General features: G+C 38.3%; 1 protein-coding gene across 15 annotated transcripts in view; it reads right to left on the reverse strand.

The window, feature by feature from the left end:
• The window catches only part of BCAS3 (BCAS3 microtubule associated cell migration factor), a 502,746-nt gene that overhangs the window by 137,145 nt on the left and 346,102 nt on the right, over positions 1 to 19,499 (reverse strand). The window contains exons 26-27 of one of the 15 annotated variants that reach the window (XR_014714394.1): positions 8,136 to 8,212; positions 3,645 to 4,205 (exon numbers count right to left, since the gene is read on the reverse strand). The exons of 12 other annotated variants lie outside the window; for them this stretch is intronic. Coding sequence is in view for 1 of the 3 variants with exons in the window: in XM_084650989.1 (XP_084507115.1) it covers positions 4,201 to 4,205 (5 nt within the window). In the remaining 2 variants the exon portion in view is untranslated. Of the gene's footprint in view, positions 1 to 3,644; positions 4,206 to 8,135; positions 8,213 to 19,499 lie in introns of those variants that run through there. 2 more of the 15 variants (XR_014714393.1, XM_084650989.1) reach the window with 2 other exon arrangements.

Consider the following 19,499-nt stretch of genomic DNA (forward strand, 5'->3'; position numbering starts at 1 on the left):
GAGCTTTTGTAGAACCCAGGCAGCAGCAGAGCTATGTGTCTAGTTGACCTATGTGAGTGAGCTTGGAGAGGAGACTGGATGCTGTGCCTGCTGCAATTCCACTTGCCCAAGAAGTCACACGTCCAGCAACTAGTAGGCATGGCTGGCCTTAAGCTGCGGAGGGCGACACGTGGCTGCCGAAGATGATGCTAGCATATTGCTACTCCACCATGCGTTTCCTCTACTGTCTGAACAGCTCTGGTAAGTACCATTTCGTGCCTATAGTTGCACGAAACGAAGAGGTGAAGACAGGATTTAGCCCTTGTTCGGTTTTGCTGGGGTTTCTATGGCATAGACTTGCAATTAATATCTTTTAAAAAAGTTGGTTATTCTAATGCATGTTCTGAATAATTATTTCTGACTCAGGTCCCAATTCTTCACTGTGCTTCCATGTCATGGACTGTGGCAGTTCTCTGAGCCTCAGCCCCCTCGTCCTGGTGGAAGTTAGAGCCTCAAGAGGCTTGCTGTAATTTCTCCCAGAGGTGGAAGCTCTGTACATCAGCAGAGGACCAGCCGTAGCGAAGCTTAGCTCTTCCAGGCCCTCTCTCATCCTGCCTCCAGACCACATCCAGCATGTCTCCTCTGCCCCCTTATGCCAGGAGTAAGGCAGCTGGCGTATGAGGCAGCTATGCTGATGGACTGTCACCTTACTGAAAGGTGAGTTCTCCTGCAGGAATCTCTGGCCAATTTCATAACAGGGTTCAAAATTAACGTGTTAGACCAGAGAAGTCAGCCCCTTTTTAGTTTGTTTGGTTTGTGCGTGCGTGCGTGTACATGCTTGTCTTGCTCTTGTGCTACAGTTACTAGAATATTAAGAAAGTAGGCCGAAGGTTAGTACTGGTGTACTATAATACACAATATTGGAACTGACAAAGTACATAAAGTATATTTAGGGCTATAATATTAAATATTCAGAACATTAGGGAACCCTCCTGCTCCCTGGCTTAAGCCTATCTCTCACTACTGGGGCTAGAAAGTAACTTTCCCCAGGGACATGTTATCCCATAACTGCAGGATTTTTTGCACGTATTCTGAAGCAACTAGTACTGGCTACTGTTGGTAATGGACTACGGGATTAGATGGACGACAGATCTGATCCAGTCCAGCAGTCCCTGTGATCCCTGGGACAGGAGTTCAATGATCATTTTATTTATCCTTTTTCATTCAATATATCTTCTAGATTGTGCTCTCTTTAGGGAAAGGACTGTTTCTTACTATGTATTTGTACAGTGCCTAGCACAACAGGTCTCAGATGGGATATATAGGCAATATCATCTTACAAATAATAACCAACAACAAAAGAAAGGATGAGCAGTTAAGCACATAGCATTAGAAAGCACAGCCTTACTTGCCAATGGATTAAATATTGCAAGCAAACCAATTACTATCAAGCTTATGCTCAATTCACTTTGCTTTGTTGATAGGTAGCCTTATAGAGATAGCACAGAAACAGTGGTGATGCATACAGAATAAAGGCTTATATAATTAAAGAGAGACACAGCTAGATAGGATAGATAGCTACTGTAGATCGTATGCAACCTTTCAAACCCAGCATTCTGATTTAGGATAGAAAGACCATTTTTAATGCACATGGATAGCAGTTCATAAACCAACCAATTAATCTATAACACCCAGAACTCCCTGGATTCAGCTAAAGCATCTCCATGAGACAACTCACCTGTTCACTGCTGTCTGGTAGCTAATTCTGATTGAGGAGCTAATAGGTACAGCACTTCTTTCTCAGTCATCACAGCTGTGACTCAGGGGTCCAGACAGATAACCTGGCTAGTGCAGATGAAACTGTGCGTTTTCCCCATAACTGTCTATGACCTCAATGTGATTAACTGTATTTATGATTATTATTATTGGTACTGCAGTCGTGTCTAGAGGTCCAATTGACACTGGGGCCCTATTATGTTAGGTGCTCTACATAAACATAATAACAGATAGTATCTGCCTCAAAGAATTTATACTCTAATTATACAAACCTGTCAACAAGTAAGAGAAAAGAAGCATTGTCCTCATATGGGGAACTAAGATACACAGAGATTTGGGAACTAAGATGCAGAGAGATTCAGCCTTTTTCTAGACCCAGAAGTTGCACCAGTTTGACTTAAATAGGGTTTAAAACCAGTTTAGTTAAACCGGAACAAAAAGCTATGGAGATTCCTAATCAATTAATGCTAAACTGGTTTAAACTGAAATAACCGTGTCCATATAGCCTTTTGCACCAGCTGGTTTAAAATCACGCCTAAAGTTAAACCAGTGCAAGTTTCTCACATAGATAAACCTCCAGTGATCTGGCCAAGGCCACATAAGGACTCTGCGGCAGAGCCAGCAATGGAAGCCCGATTACCCGAGTCCCAGTCCAGTGGCTTAATCACAACTCCAACTTTATTCTCTCCAATGAACACGCTCACTGTGTGCACTGACATGACAACTGGTAGATGTTTTCTTTCTCAGCCTGTCAATAAACCTGTAGCCACTCAACTGTGAAGATGTAGCGAGAATAGGGTTATAGTTTTAGTGAAAGTACAGAAAAAAGGCAAAAATTAATTTCTGAATGGGACAACATAGTCAATGGAAAGATATGTTTACCAAAAAAGGGTGCCGTCTTCTCTTACCTCCTGCCAGCCTATGAACATAGATCAAGATTCAAAGTCAGACATCCCCATGCAAAAATGTAGAGGCACTCTTCAGTGCTATTCCCAGGTCTGATACAGACTCTCTCTCTGAGGCCTTGTGGAATTCAGTTAATCTTCCTCATCTGTACATGGGGAAATTGATTACCTTCCCCTCTCAACAAAGTTATGTGAACTAAATTATGTTTGTAATGTGCTTTGAACATATAAAATGCTACATAAGTTCTTACTATTACTAAAGTATTAGATTTATTATGCTATCATGAGGTATCCTGGCCTTGTACTTCAGTTTCTTCTAATGATGATCCAGCTAAGCAGCAAAAGGACAGCTTCCATTACAGGTCACCTCAGGTCTCCTGAACCAAATATGCCCCTGGCTTTTAATGAAACATATGAATTCCAAAGGGAAGCCTACTATCCTTAGTACACAGAATACCTCAGATCTGCAGAATGTCAAAAATGTACAAGAAAAAGGATCTCTGATTATTGTTGTAATGGTTACGTCTTTTATGGACAAAATACGTGTCCGCACTTTTAAAATCAACAAATAGCAATGATTTTTAAGAAAGGGCTTGTGTGAAATGTTACTTGTTTATCAACGCAGAGTCCTAGAAAAAGATATTTTAGAAGTCTAACTCTCACTGTTTCTTCACTCCAGAACAGAATAAGATGTTACTGCACAGAAGGCACACACTCAGTCTAATATGTATTTTGAGATGGCAACATGTCAAAATGTAAGCTCCAAATTTATTACGTTTTGAAAATTTATGTTGCAACAGTTATTTTAATGCATCTAGATTAATAGGTTCAGATACAGTAATTCTACATTTAGATATATATTTTAAATCAAGCAGAACAATTGTGAGTTGCTTATTTTGAATTATATGTAAAGCTTTCCAAGTTAAATAATTTTTGCATAAAAGTCCATGTCACAACTTGCCCATTTAGATAAGTGATGATATATGTATAGAGAGAGATGCAAAATAAGATGCATATGGTCTTACACTTTTTTTGCTTCTATCTCAGACTGGTTAAGTTTACTTGCAAAGAATCTGTTTTAAAAGTGGGCTTGTGTCATTTATTTTTTCCTTCATAATGTATAAAGAAGGTCTAAAACATTTGGTGAAGGTCATTTGATGTTGTTGATTTTTGGTTTTTACGTTGTTTTTTGCTTGCTTCCCACATTAGAAATATCAGGAATGTCAACTACAGGCTTCACTAGTTTTGCTAGAGGACTTCTTCGGGATCACATAGGATGTGCATTGTTAGCACATGCACCTAAACTGGAGAGAGACAGGTGTCAAATCTTTAACAAAGGCTTCCTCTGTCCAAAATAGTCATTAGTCACTTACATTAGAGAGGCATTAACAAAATCGAACTCCAGAAAATTTTAACCAGTATGACTAAAAATCCTTCCCTCTCTTAAGTGTTCAACTTTCAATTTCCTGTTTCTTTTGATGTCACCTTCTTATTAGTTCTTCAGCCATTATATCTTCCAGGCTAGACAGCACCCACATTTCTAACCTATAAAACAAGAGGAAAAAAAAGTCCAAACCCTTTAAGCTCCTCTTTGTAGATCAGGAAATAGCAAAAAAAGGGAACAAGTACAATTTTTTCCCCTTTGGAGTTTGCCCTTGAGCTATTATTATTATTACTAGCAGTAGTAAAAGTAGTAAATTATATATTATGATAGCATCCAAAAATCCTATGGCTCCGTTATGCTGGTGCTGTATGACCACCAAAAACATACAATTCCTGTGCTGAAAGTCTACTGTAAGAGCTAACAGCAAAATAATAATCTGACACAAATGAAACCTAATGTTAATTTTTGGGAAGTGCAATAATATTCTAAAGCACATTTCTGACCCAAAGGAAGATGCAATGAGACTAATATGATGCTTTTTAACCTTTCAGCATCCTGAGCTTTTTTTCATCATTTTGTTTCACTCGTTGATGGTCTTAGAAACAAGCACAAACGTACCCTTCCACTTTAGTATTAGATCACACCAAAAGAGCTAAGGTTTTAGATGAAACAAGAAGCTGAAAGTAAACTGATTACACATGCATCAAGTATACCAGTCACTAAGTATTTCTGGATTTTAGGGATAAGATACTCTCTTTGCTTATTACTGCCTTCTTGATCCAAAGAGATTGAAGCAACTGGTTTCAATTAGATGTTTTTAAGCTAGTAAAACTACATCCATAAAGACATATTTATAGAACAACTTAAAACTGGAAGAATTAAAATGACTACAAAACTGATGAATTCCATTCCCCCATCCCCCAGAATCATTTACTGACTATTAACAAGCAAAAAGCACTGCAATTTTAAGAATTAATCCACTTGTAGGAAAATTAAATCAGATACACTAGCAGGGATAATGATAAACTGATGGCTCCAGTGTTGTCAGTTTGCGGGTGATACAAGTTCATGTTGTCTGTGCTAGTGGCCACTCTGTTGGAACAAACATGAACAAAAAAGGTAACATTAAAAGTGCAGCAGCACCAGCTAGAAGCAATTCTGTCACTGAATATGCAGACTTGTAATAAGTAGTATAGGGTAAATATTATATTTAATAAATAATCTGACTGATTCCAAGACTGCCAAACTTCAGCATGTGGAAACAAAGGAAGTCATAGTGATGACAGTAAATGAAAGAGAGATGATATTCATTTCCCTCAAAATGCCAGAACACAAAAGTACACCAGTGTGGCTTTGGTACACATGATTGCCTTCATCCTCATTAATGAATGACGAATATTCTGAGATTTATAGAAATGAAAATTAGTTCTGATAGGGTTTTATCCAGCAGTTGCTTAATAAAATGTGTCTAAAAAACTCTGCAGCATGTGACTACAAATATTTGCAGGACGAGTCTTTTCATTTGTACCCTAATGAATACACAGCAATGGCACCGTTTTTTTTCATTTTGGCCTAGTAAAAAAATAGAAGAAAAGGAGTCTGAACGCTAGTCCAGATGGATTAATCGTTCTCTGTTTTATGGGCAAACAAAAGCCCCAATCTGCTAAAGCCGCGAGAACAATTAGTCAAGTACTCATTAACATGTATGTCCTGCTCCTGAATATCCAAATACTGAATAAAATAATTGGCTATTGGTCCCCAACTATCATCCTAAATTTTCACTTCATGAGGCAGGAAACATTTATAACCAATGAAATCAGTGGGGCTAGGAGCAGGCCCAAAGCCATTAATTATGGGAACTGTTGTGAGCAAATCAGGAGTATGGGCACAATCCTGAGAAACCAAAACTGACATTCAGAGTTACATGTCAATGAATTTTTCAGGTACTCAGAATCTCTGGGCATGAGTGTTGTGTGCATGTCATTTTTAATATTATCATTATTATTAATAAATTGCTGTGAATCTTACATTTTCCTTCATCTGTTCAGTAAACATAAAAACTAGATAAGAAAAGAATACTTCAAAATCTTTTTGATTTGATTAAGCCCTTCAGTCTTCTACCCAGAGACTAGCTCTAGGAAAATATTTCCAATGTGGACAGTAGCATTCCATACAGCATGCATCTGTAGGACTAAAAGAGTGCCCTTTATTGGATATTCAGTATCTTGCCTGTCCCAAGGCACTTAGGATAAAGATATATTTATTTTGCCTTAGCATCCTGCAAAGTCCTCTCTATTACCGCTACACACCCTCATTGCACAATGCAAACCAGCAACTGGGCGCTGAAGTCTTTATGCTGAGGCTTCCAGTTTATGACAGCATTACGAATAGTCCCACATGGCTTTCAAGCCAACTTTACCCCCATTTCATTTTGATCTTAGAGAAAAATGACAAACTTGGCTTAACTGATTCAAAGAATTCTAAATACCTTCCTTCCTCGAGCACAATCTAATTTGGATCTTAAAAAATAAAAATAAAAATAAAACCCAAACAAACCTGGATACAATACACCATTTTAGATAAATTACCAACTGCCCTTTTACATAGTCTTTGTTCTGTTGCATTAGAGAAACAGGGAACCAATGGCTGCACTTTCTTTTTGTTAACTCACTGCCGGGATCTCACTACTGAGCCTGCTGAGATATATACAGAAACATATAATCAGTGAAATTACTTAATGCACCTATACAAGATACACAGCACGACGACTTAAGTTCAGTCTCTTAAGCTAATGTGGCTCTGACGACTAGTGAATTTTTGACCTTCCAAAAGAGTCTTTTCTTTTCAACATGTCAAGAATAAAGATTAAAATATTATTTGCAAACGGGAAACTCACTACTTGCGAGTTGAATACCACTGCCTTTATTCACACAGATATTCTCACTAACTTCAACACAACGTCCTGAAGGCTTAAGCCTTACTCATATGAGTAAAGGTTGCAGGATAAAACCCAAAGTGATATTTCATACCATCACACCCAAATTAGCGAAGCAAAACTATAGGATGGCAGTGAACATAAAAGCAAGGGAAATAACATGAACAGTGGAGCAGTCAACAATTTAGCCTGAGGCACAACACTAATGCAAGAGTAATTTCAAAGCACCAACTGAACCAACTAAGGTGACAAAAAATGTGTGTTATAATAAACCTAAAACAACACTTGCTGCCATTCCTGCCCTTCATCAAGATCAACACAAAATACAAACTAATGCCACAAAATGTCAGCAGCAGCATCATGAAGGGTACAAATATTAAGCAATAAATCATTTGTTCCTACGAGAAAGGAGGACTAAAGCAAGAATCCTGAACCGGAGGCCAGTCCAAAGCCCATTGAAGCCAATGAAAAGACTCTCACTGACTCGGTGGATTAGGCCCTAGTCATTATACTGAAAGTAAAACATCCCAAGCAAAAAAACTTTTACTCATGGAAGGATGTGTAAATATCCACTATCCACAATGCAATAAAAGACCCGGAACAGCTGACTTGGACTTGTGGGGCTTGTGTTGCGTGGCTATAAAACTGCAGTGTAGCTGTTCGAGCTCGGGCTGGAGCCTGGGCTCTGAGACTGATGGGGGACAGTCTCAGAGCCTAGGTTCCAGCCCCAGCCAGAACTGCTACGCTGCTGTATTTAGCTCTGCAACTCAAGCCCAAGTCAGCTGACGTAAGCGCCGAGACTCGATGCCGTTGTGTTTTTGATCGCAGTGCAGACGTACCTTTAGAGACACAAATCAAAGAATCACCAATGGTTTTTCACTTAACCCACTAAACAAATGGTTTATCTTTAAAAACAGATATGTGCTTCTCCCCTAATCTTTATGATTATTATTTGTATTACAATAGCACCTAAAGGTTCCAGCTGAGTTCAGGGTCCCATTGTGCCCTCGTTTATACCAGAGGTACATACATTCAGTCAGAGACAATCTCTGTCCCAAAGAGCTTACAATCTAAGTAGACAACACAGTCAAAGGGTGGGAGGGGAACCAAAAGCACAGAGAGGTGTCTTAAGTCAAACAGTCTGTGAGTGGCTGACCTAGGAATAGAAGTGAGGTCTGCTGACTCCAAATCCCTATGTTCTGGACCACACTGCCGTTCAGTCAGACGTGCTCTCTTTACATAAAAACAAAACAAAACAGGTGAAGGTATTAGATAAATAAATATATAATTTATGTGATACAGAAAGAAACTTTACACATTAACACATTATAATAAGATCATCCCTCTTAAGATTTATCGTAAAACAAATAAGGTAAGTTCAGTTATTTTAGACATGGGATTGTAACGCAGTAATAGTGTATTTTCGAATGTACTATAAATCTGGGAATTTAACTAGCTAAGCCCCAAAATGTGTATATTACAGTAAGGATTTTCTCAACTTTCTACAACTGTATCCTACTATTGCTCTTAAGATATTTTTAAATCTTATTTTTCATTCAGCTCAGAGATCAGTGTATGTCAGCAAAAGTAGGGCATTTCTGGACACAAATCTCTTTGAATAAGCCAGCCTGTGACCAGAACATACTCAAAGAAAGTCTACCAAGTTCAAAGTCTCATCCTGCTCTTTTTGCTAACTATGATATTACAAAAACCCCTTTAACTAATAAGTTCCCCATGTGAAAAGCTACTACACACACAAACCTACCGAGCGATGAATCATTTTAATGAATTACCCCAGAGAATCAAAAGAGTAGGAAAGGATTTCAATGTCTACAGTTGACAATATGAGACTACAAGCTCAGATGTTCTCCTCTTCTCCCCAACCTATGGATCTGGTGCTTGGGTATAAATAAAACACTGCAAAGACACTGGCTCTGCTCCATTAAAAACTGAAATAATGGGTCTTAAACAGAAGTAGCTTCTATAATACACTGGTATTTAAGTGTTTCAGCTGTTGAATGGATTTGCTGTAAGCAGAGTAGACAGAAGAATACAGCAAAGGAGAACTTTTAATCTTCGCAAGTTAAAATGACCTTTAAATTTCATTTGTAGCTTTTAATACATACGAGATATAACTTTTACTTTACACTCAGGTTTAAAACTTGGGTTTTAGACCCAAGGCTGTTGAGAGAATTTCCAGGCATTTGGGAGAGTTGTGAGCTCCAGGGCACTTTATCCATCCAATAACCATCTGTAACACCTCTCACTTAACACAATTGATTACCACAGGACTGTTCTGTGATGCCACATTCTCATACTAATGGAAATGTGCCAAGAAGGGAGGGGCTTTGTTGTTTTGTTTTTAAAAAACATTCTGTAGATGAAGCATTATGTTTATAAAAAAAAAGGAGGACTTGTGGCACCTTAGAGACTAACCAATTTATTTGAGCATGAGCTTTCGTGAGCTGTAGCTCATGCTCAAATAAATTGGTTAGTCTCTAAGGTACCACAAGTACTCCTTTTCTTTTTGCGAATACAGACTAACACTGCTGTTACTCTGAAACCTGTCTTTATGTTTATACCAGTTTTCTTTGAATGGTTTGGTGCTTGTCAGTCAAGTGCTTCTTCTATTGACACTCTCTCTCTCTCTCCTTCTGCCTACTCGCTATCCTGTTTAGATACTTACCTAATTACACATTCCTTCTTTGTACACAATTCAAATATCTTAACTTATATGTTTACATGAGGAATAAAAGAAGATAAGACAGACTGAATTGGGACATACAATTCTTTCATATGATGCAGACTACTGAAAAGATTAAATTTCACTAGTAGGTACAAAAAATAAATCCCAAAACAACCCTTCATTGCTTCCTCACAAATAATATTTCAAACTCTTACACAAGGTATATTTTTGGTTGTAAAAATTGAGATGCTACACAATTTATGGGGACTTGAATATAGTACAGTATATTTTCTCTCAAGAATGCACAACAGAATACTAGTTCTGAAGAAGTCACAGAAACTATTAAACTGAGGACACAAACCCTCAGTCAAAACCTATACTTTTTGAATTAAGTTTATATGTCAGTGGATCTTCTAAGTTTGGTCTGTGCTGGTTTTCTAATATGGGTTTCTAGTCTTACTTCCCATGGGTATTGTACACTGATTTTTTTTTCTAGGTTGGAATTACTCAACTGGAAGTTGATTGAGGGCACATTAGTTACAGGAAACATAATGGGAAATAGAGAGTTTATGTATATTCTAGACAAAGCAGTGTTCATAGCATCATTTCTGATCACAAGAAGAACAGGCCAATCAGTCAACAAGAAAGTGGCCCACTGCAATCAGTTCCTGCTTTGAACAGTACTGATTTTTTACAAGTTATGTCTTCTGCTAAGGGGGTAAAGACAGTTGTCATCAACCTGCATATAAAGTGATTCAAAACCAGTTAATGATGGTCCTGAAGTTAATGATGGTCCTGGAATGTCATCAGTAATATACTGATATGATCAACAGATATATTTAGAAAACTGTTGTAGATCGATCGAAATAATACGCACTATTTATCTGCGAATGAGCAGATGGAGAGAATGAAATGTTGAGCTCTCTTTTCAGAATGTCATTTTCCCCCAGTGATTTCATAGCTATAGCTTTATTCTTGAGAGTGGACTCTTAGGATGCAGAGTCTTGTCTAGGTTGCAGTCTCAACAGTGCCCAGCACAAATAAGAAGTGCTTGTCACCAGTGCTGCAGTCACATAAACAAGCAGCAGCTGGATGAGAAAAGGAGGGCATGTCAGCTCAGAGCGGCAGAAAAGGTTTTTCACGGCAGCTATTTGCAACCCTCCAAGGAGCTACAGAGGCTGCCCATTAAAACCCTGTTAAAACACTTCTGATGTTGTCAGCAGTGGAGAGCTGAAATAGCACAGTGATCACTGAGATGCTATCTGCCCCAAGCAGTTCACTGGTACTGTCAATACTATGAGCAAGAAGGTACAAGATGAGCAACAACCTAATTTCTCCATCAAAATTTCATAAACTCCCTGAGCTGGTAGAAACTCGAGATGGGGGTAAACACATGACAGCTGATAAGCTGATCATTCAGGAAAGATGATCATTGATCTGGAATCTTTTCCAAAACCTTTGAAGTTTTAAGCCAATTTACACTCTGAAACCAATGGCGTGTAAATCTGCATCTAAAGGACAGAAAAAGGAATTACAAGGAAGTCCATTAATCAAATGCCCATAATCATCTTCCCACCCTCCTACTTATTGTGAAAAGTTTTCTTAAATATATGTAATATGAGAAGGAAACCTTGCACAATTGTGTGTCTGTGTATATATATACATACACATACACACACTTCAAAACATCTTAAAGTACTACATTTGATGCCCCCCCTCACATTTGTAGATATATAAATGTGGCATTTATACATATAAATTTAGCATATATGTATTTCTTCTCACATTTCTATGCACTGAGTTATAAAAGGCTCGATTCAGTAGCCACTAAAGCATTTACGCATGTAGTCTCATTGGGCTACAGTGTGTGCCTTTTACTCGCTATGAGAGCAACCATACTGAAATGCAAAGGGCTACTCACAAAACAAGGTGTTACTCAGTGTGAATAAAGAGGGAAGAATCTGGTCCATTTACTTCCATGCTATTATTTCCATGAATAAGTGCTTCTTCTGGTAAGTAATGGCTACAGAAACAGAGCCAACGGGAAGAATTATTTAATGATACAGTAAGGAATACGTGCTTAATTGTGAATTTAATGTCTTGGCTATAATTTCATGAGAAAAATAACTGAGTCACCCACCTCTCAGCTTTCCAGCTTTAAATGAAGACACTCATTGTTAAAGAATGTTGAAAAATACTTCTGGTAGGAATGACTTAGTTACTTATATGGGAACCATGACAAATGTACTTAAGTTCTTCAGAATTCAAATTGTGTGAAACTGAATGCAAATTAATCAACAATACCATTGTTTCCTGGACAATCTCTGCAGGACCTCAATGTAAAAGACTGTGAAACTTCTAGACACATCATATGTTCCCTTCTGTTTATGCGGCCCAACACCCATTGTAGAGAGCCAAAAGATGTGGAGTCCTTGTTAGGGACAAAGCAGAGAACTGTATGGTGCCATTTGGAGTAGAGGGACAGATTAGATGCCCGCTGTTCAATATACGGTGACTATTCTGACCCTCTTATAGTCAGAGGTTTTGTGCTCATACCCCAGCATTTGCAAATGGCCTCTACATACAGTCAACATGCTTATATCATTTCATAACAAGTTGAAGATTTCTGCTGAGAACACATTACTATTTCCCACAGCAACAATGATTTATTTGGACCAGACTGGCAGTCCCTATGCAGAAAAAAAAAGGACTACAGAATCAAGCCTACTCACATTATGTGTCTTCCATAGTAAAGTATATTATTCCTCAGTGCATTATACATAATAATTTGGTTTTCCTCTGATTCATCCCCCATATTCACAGGCCACAACTTCATTTGTGCAAATTTGCGTTCTATGAGGAACTTTGCTGGGGAACAATATTTGGTGATGCAAGTTTGGATGGCATGATACCACGGAAGAGATGCTGGCTTGTGGTTGCTTTTGTGGCCGATGTATAAAATATCTGCATGTTACTTCACCCTATAGCTTCCCCCCCAACACAACTGGAACATATGACTCAGCGCTTGGAGAAACGGGAGCAGAAAAAAGATCTGTTCAGGACAGTAATTTCTTTATGAAGTTGCAGACCTAGTAACAATGATTTCTTGTGAAATTTAAAACGCCAAGTGCTGGCCTCAGCAATCCCTTCTAGGTTGAAGAGGCCTGGCGGGTATATTTTCTCCTTGATGTGCAAAGAGTTATACATGAGACTATACTCTTCAATCTTTCTGCAGGGAATTGGTGTTAGCTTCATTAATTCAGTGCCACTGAACTCTATGGAACTGGACTAACATCACATTGGACAGCAATTAGGCCAATCAATGGGAGTTAAGTGCCTAACCTACTTAGGTGCTTTTTTTTTGAAAATCCCACTAGGTGCCTAAATGTATCTATAGGAACCTAAATACTTTTGAAAATCTGGCCTTTAGTCTTTCCTTCCTATGTGAGGAAAAAGCTTAAAAGTATTCAAAATTAGGACACAGAAATCAACACATGACTGTCGATTTATTCACCCTGGTCCCACGAGCCCAGAAATTAAATATCTGCCTTTATCCACCCAGCTTTCTCTGCCTGTATTGGATAAAGATGATGACACCATACAACTAGAATATAAACAAGATCACAACAATTTTAAGATGAGCATAACTTTTACGGGATCAAATAACCTTAACAACCCAAGCAGTCAATAACCAGTGCAAATAAACTCTGGTAAATAATAGCTGTTCTAACACTAAAAGCATGTGTGATATTCATGAGGCAATAAAATCTCCAGAATAGTTTGACACTTCTGTAATACAGTGTATTTTGTTCCATGGGCAAGGAAATTGCTAAAAGAAACCTTTAGTTAATTATTCAAAATTATAGAGGCAGATCATCAGCAAACACTAAAAAGGAAACAAACAAGTGGCAACAAGTAATCTGCCTGTTGATATTAAGACTGTAAAACCACAATTTTCTTGGATAAAAAGCAAAGCTTGTTAACAGGAATGGGGGGCCCGTGAAGAGTGCCTCTGTATCTTCCCACTCTTTCTACAGCTCTACAACAACATTTACTTTCTTTCCTCCCTAATTTAACTTTGGGCTTGTCTCCACTTACCAGGGGATCGATGCACAGTGATTGATCCACTGGAGGTTGATTTAGCAGATCTAGTGAAGACCCGCTAAATCGACTGCCAATCGCTCTCCCGTTGACTCCGGTACTCCACCGCAACGAGAAGCATACGGTAAGTCAATGGGAGAGTTTCTCCTGTCAACCCAGCGCGGTGTAGACACTGCAATAAGTTGACCTAAGGTACGTTTACGTGAATAATGTAGCTGGAGTTCCGTAACTTAGGTTGACTTAGCCCCGTAGTGTAGACCTGCCCTTTGTGTTAAGAAGACTTTGCAGTTAATGCAGGTTTGTCATATTGTGGAGTGATGGCAGTAAAATCTGATCCAACAGTATCTAATTATTTAGCTCCACAACAATAAAAATATGTTTTTCAATATAAAAAACTATCTTCTGTTTTTTCAAAATTTTATTTTCACTCAAGAGATTTACAGCCTTAGCAGAACTCAAGCCCAAGTTATTATTCAAAAGCTTTGCCTTTCCTTTGAGAGTGTCTGTTTTTAAATTTTTTTTTCCCAAAGAAAAACACACAAATTATTTAGAGAAAGTTTGTTCAAAATTCGAAAAGAACACACGAAGAGAAATAATTACATTGAGAACAAATATTTTATGGCTTGAGCCTTCCTGAACCCTGAAAATCTTGCTAAGATACTTGGAAGCTAGTTTGCCAAGAAGCCATTATATACTGAGAAATGTAATTAATAAAATTGTCAACCTTCCATAGAATTATGCAGGATTTATACTTGCCTCGTATTAAAATTACTTGGCAAATGTCATGCAGTCCAGCAAACACATGGGCACATTACCGGGCAGGAGTCGGGAAGGGTTCAAGACACAAATAGCTTTCATAACCAATGGCCAAAACCAACATTTTTTGCAAGTGTTCATATGATCATAAAAATGTGTAGCACAATATTCTGTTATTGTGCCCTTCTAGAGAAGGAAGGAAGAAGGAAGGAGATATAAAATATAAAATCTATACACAAAAGGAAGGTATATGGAAACTAAAACAAAATGTCAATATGTAACACCCTAACAGAACAGACATTTAATTTTTGGAAGCAAATTAAGTCAATTAAAATGCATTCATAATAAACTGCAAATAAAATCTATGTTCTTAGATAGGTTACCTATTTTAAGCAAAAGATGTACTTTCTCTTTAGTTTGTGCTTCAAGCTTTTGTTCTATGAGAAGTCAAGTAATTAACTTGCCAGGGGAAGAAATTTTCCTCTTCAATACCTTTACATTTGTGTAAAGCAAAATTATACAAAATGCTGATGTAAGCCCCACAGGGAAAATACTTCTGTTGTAAAGCAAACACTTGTCTATACCACCTTAAATCCATTCATATGCCTTGTTCTGTGCTCAAAATCTGGACACTCCCATGATGCACTTGGGTAGAGTGTCTGCCTGCTGGGATGAAGTTTATTCACAGGAAATATGAAGGGAAAATTCATGCTCTGCTGCTTAATCAGAACTGACATGGCATCTCCAGAGAGAGAGAAACTTAGGATGTCAGGCAGGTTAGCATAGGGCAAGCAGACGGTCAATAAAATATTCAATAAAGTCCTCTGATATCATACACCTAATACTGTGGAAAGAGACAGAATTCTTCTTTTTGATAAAAAAAAATACAAGTTTAAAATGGGTTGTTAAAACGTCTATACAATGTTAACCTGCTAAAATGTGAAGACAATTGTGACTGGTTTTTAAGCGTGTTATAAAAAGCAAAACCAAATGCAAACTGATAAAACAAGATGTGCTCACATTGACACATAACAGAGACTGATTATTCAGAACAAGCAAAATGTTATTTATCTTCTCTAGAATAATAACATTGTTTTGTTGCCTACTAAACCTCACACGACTGTTCCTTACTTGGCCCTAACTATCAGGAAACAAGCATATGTTTAAACAAAATATCCACTGAGTGCATTAAAATATATGTTGCTTAGTCCAAAAGACACAAAACCCACCCAGTATGTAATGTATTTTCATCTGTATGACTTAAGAGAATACCATAGACATCCTAGTATTAAAAACGTATATTGATTAGCTTTCAGCATAGAAATACCCAGGGTGCTACCCTTACACAACATTAAAAATGCCATCCGTTGCTCACATTTTTAGACAACATTCATACTCGCACAACTGTATTTTTTTACTATCTGATCCAATGTTTCATGACACTTGTTTCAAGTCTTGATGTCAATGAGTTCTTAAATATTTCCCCACCTGAACAGATTTAAGAGAGTTTGGTAAGAAAACCTGGGAGGGATAAAGAAAGCAAGAGTCCATACGCAAAGAGCCCTTGAAATCATTCTGGTGACGCTGGATCTGAGTTTACAGAAAGGGAAAATTAAATCAAGCATTGGAGTGGATTAGGAAGAACTATACCAGGAGATGTATAATGTTAATCATGTTTTGTTAGGGGCAGTGCTTATCTACTCAAGCTTGCCCTGGAGATCCTTCTTACTTACTGCAAGTTTTATCTGTATAAGGCCAATTGGTTTCAATAACATGCTGACACATGTACATATGTGTATATACTGTATACATATACATACACACATAACAATGATGAGATGGTACAGGAAACCCTAGGATAGATAACATTTAGCACTTTCACAATGTTTGACCTTATCAAATAGTAATTCATCCTCATGACACCACTGTGATGTAGGTAAGGGTTACAGATAGGAAAAATGACAGATACCTGGTAAGTCACTTATAAAGACTAGACCGCAAGTCAGGGCCAGAGGCACACGTAGAACTCTAGGATACCGGCCCAACCCTGTGCTAGACCAGACAGACAGACAAGCCACTAACCTCTTAATAAAACAGAGGAGCACAAAACTCCTACAGAGTAGCATAGTCATAAATGCAAAATTTCATTTTCAGAAAAATTAATTCTTATAGCAGGTGTATTCCCTCAAAGGGAACAAATCCAGGCTTTGAGTGAAGAGCTACAAGGGTGCGTGGAACGGTCTTCACCGTGTGACCCACACACAGTCCACAGAGCTGCACCACAGCCATTCAGTGGCATGTGTTCCATCTTACAGGCTGAGAGGGGAGCTGCCACTTCTCTTTTGCAGTGGTTTGGGGCCACTGAAACTATAAACACAAGAGCTCAGGACTCCCTCCCTGACTTATCTCCAATGATCCTTTACCCCACCTCTTGGACTTAAGCCCCACTGCAAGACTTAAATGGTAAGGATGGCCTAGCGTGGATCCTCCACACCTGCATGAATGGCATGGTATCACCCTTACTATTGTACTTAAAGAGTCTCCATTGTTTAGGATCACAGAAAAAGTGTTCATTTAACCCAGCTATTCTCTTAGCAGATACATGCATGTAGAGATGTATCAAAATAAAGTGGGTCTGTGACCAATCTATCACTAGGGAAAGCCAAAAGAGGAACTGTACAAAGGAGAACCCATATGGGGACTCCAATTCCCCAAGACTCTTTCTCTGAGATCCAATAAGGAGACCAGAGGTGGGAAATGAAAAATGGAGGAGAGTTGGCTGGTGAACAAAGAGTACTTGTCTCTTCCATCTTGTTTCTCTTTATACGACGGGCTTGGGAAATTGGGTAACCTATTTCAACTACCCTCTCTGCAGGTTTGCCCAAGGCCTTCCTAGTGATGAACTGCAGCACCTATGCTGGGCTTTTTATGCGTCTATGCTGCATACAGTTCAAAGTCGATTTACCTTCAACAACATGAGAAAATGGGTATTCCTATAATAATCACACTAATTTTACACAAGGCTTTAACTATATCAAATGAAGATGATGTGGATAACCCGAGAGATCATAGTAACTTCCTTCTATCTTGAAAAATTAATGGATCAGATTTCTGTTTTCATCCCACCCTTCTAATGTGTTTGACCTTTTAGAGATTCTTTTTAACAGGATTATTTCTCTAGCAGATATTCACTTTAGAAAGTTTTATTCTATTTTTTAAAACATTTAGCTTCATGCACAGAAAGTACAGATCTGTTCCTTTAATTGGTATTGCTTTAATTGAGCCCTGCTGTCCAAACCACACAGTTCTCTGACGAATGAGCAAAAGGGTTAGGATATGAATCTGTCAAGTTTGGAATATTTTTTCTATGGAGTTCTGTAAAATGACTGAAGACAATAATGCTTCAGTATTTTCTGAGAATAGCTCATTTGTTCTTTATTTCAGTGTTACAGAAAAGATTATTTGCGACTATTCACTGCCTTACAAAATATTCAGATTCTTCAATGAAAAGAGTTTCCCACATTATGTAGACACCCACACAGCTACATCTGAAAGTGAATGAAAAGCTGTGCTATAAGATGATGACTATGGTAACCTCTCGCTGTGTCCAGCTTTGCTTAGCCACTTTCAGTCTGCATCTGTGTTGGGAAAAGTGTGGAGCAGATACAAGATTTGGTTGATTAAACACAAAAATGGAAAATGGAAGCAACCATGTGATGGCTGAAGCAAATTTGCAAGATTCTTGTTTGCATTTGAAAACTGTTCTACTTATGGTTAACTAAAACCCCCATATAATTTTTTGCTTCATAGGAATCCATTATAATGTACAACTGTATAAATCTGGTTATGTGTTGGGGAGTATTTCACCTCTACTCTAGGCCACTGGTTTGAAATCAGACCAGTTCAGATTTAACCAGAAGTTGTTACCATCTGGAGAGTGTTTAATGATTTACATGAAATCACTTGGTGGTCTAAGTCCCGTTCCTAATCATAAATACCACCATCATATTTGGAACCCTTGTTAGTAGTCTCAGCTTAGACACCAAGGATTCAGTGGGCAGTGGACATGAGACTAAGGATGAGTGAACCGAACCATCCAATAAACATGGATTCCAACCTTCATGTCTTTCAATCCAGCACCAGAAAAGAGTTTAAATTACAGAATTTTTAAAATGTACTATCTGCGTTATATTGCTGCTTTCTGCAGTCAGCTGCTAGGGTATCACACTATAATATAAAGCTCACGATACACCAGAGGATCCCTATTTTTTAGGCCCACATAAGCATGAAGAGTCACAAACCCTGTGTTTCATTTTAGAGGGAGATGGCCAAGTTAGAATACCTCCTACAGTACCAGTCACAGCAGCATACCACAGATGAAGCTGTGCAACGGGGCAGGAGAACTGAAAGTTGAATCTGGTTAAAGGCAAGGGAACCAGCCCTGTTCAACACAGCTATTGATAGATGACTGTAAAGGGAGACCTCCACAACTAGAAGGAAAAATTGAATACAAAAGCATACCACTTTTGTTAACCCCAATTTACTAAACTTCTTTCATGAACCCCTCAGATCAAGTCAGTTTCACAATTACAGTCAAATCCATCCCCCCAGGCCAACTGAGTGTATCCCGCCAATCCTTGCAATTTCAGGACTTTCCTGTATTCAGTATAGTTAACAATTAAAAAAACCACTAGCTTGCTATCTTCTTATCTACAGTAGTAATGAATTTCCCATAATACAGTATGGATAGGCTCATATTGCACCATTGTCTGACACTACCTTCCACTTAAGACATGGGACATGATTGCCAGTTCTTCATTGACTCTTTTGTTTGTAATTTTTCTCCCATTTTCACTTGTTTTCCTCACACGTTTCTACAAGGTTAAACCAGATGAGGTGTGTAAGGCTTAGGCCAGCAGATCAGTTTTCTCTTCCTCTCATTCCATGTCTCTGAAATGTAATCCCCCCCCTCTCTTC

This window comes from Lepidochelys olivacea, assembly GCF_965140295.1.
Source record: "Lepidochelys olivacea isolate rLepOli2 genome assembly, chromosome: 17".
Taxonomy (NCBI): domain Eukaryota; kingdom Metazoa; phylum Chordata; order Testudines; family Cheloniidae; genus Lepidochelys; species Lepidochelys olivacea.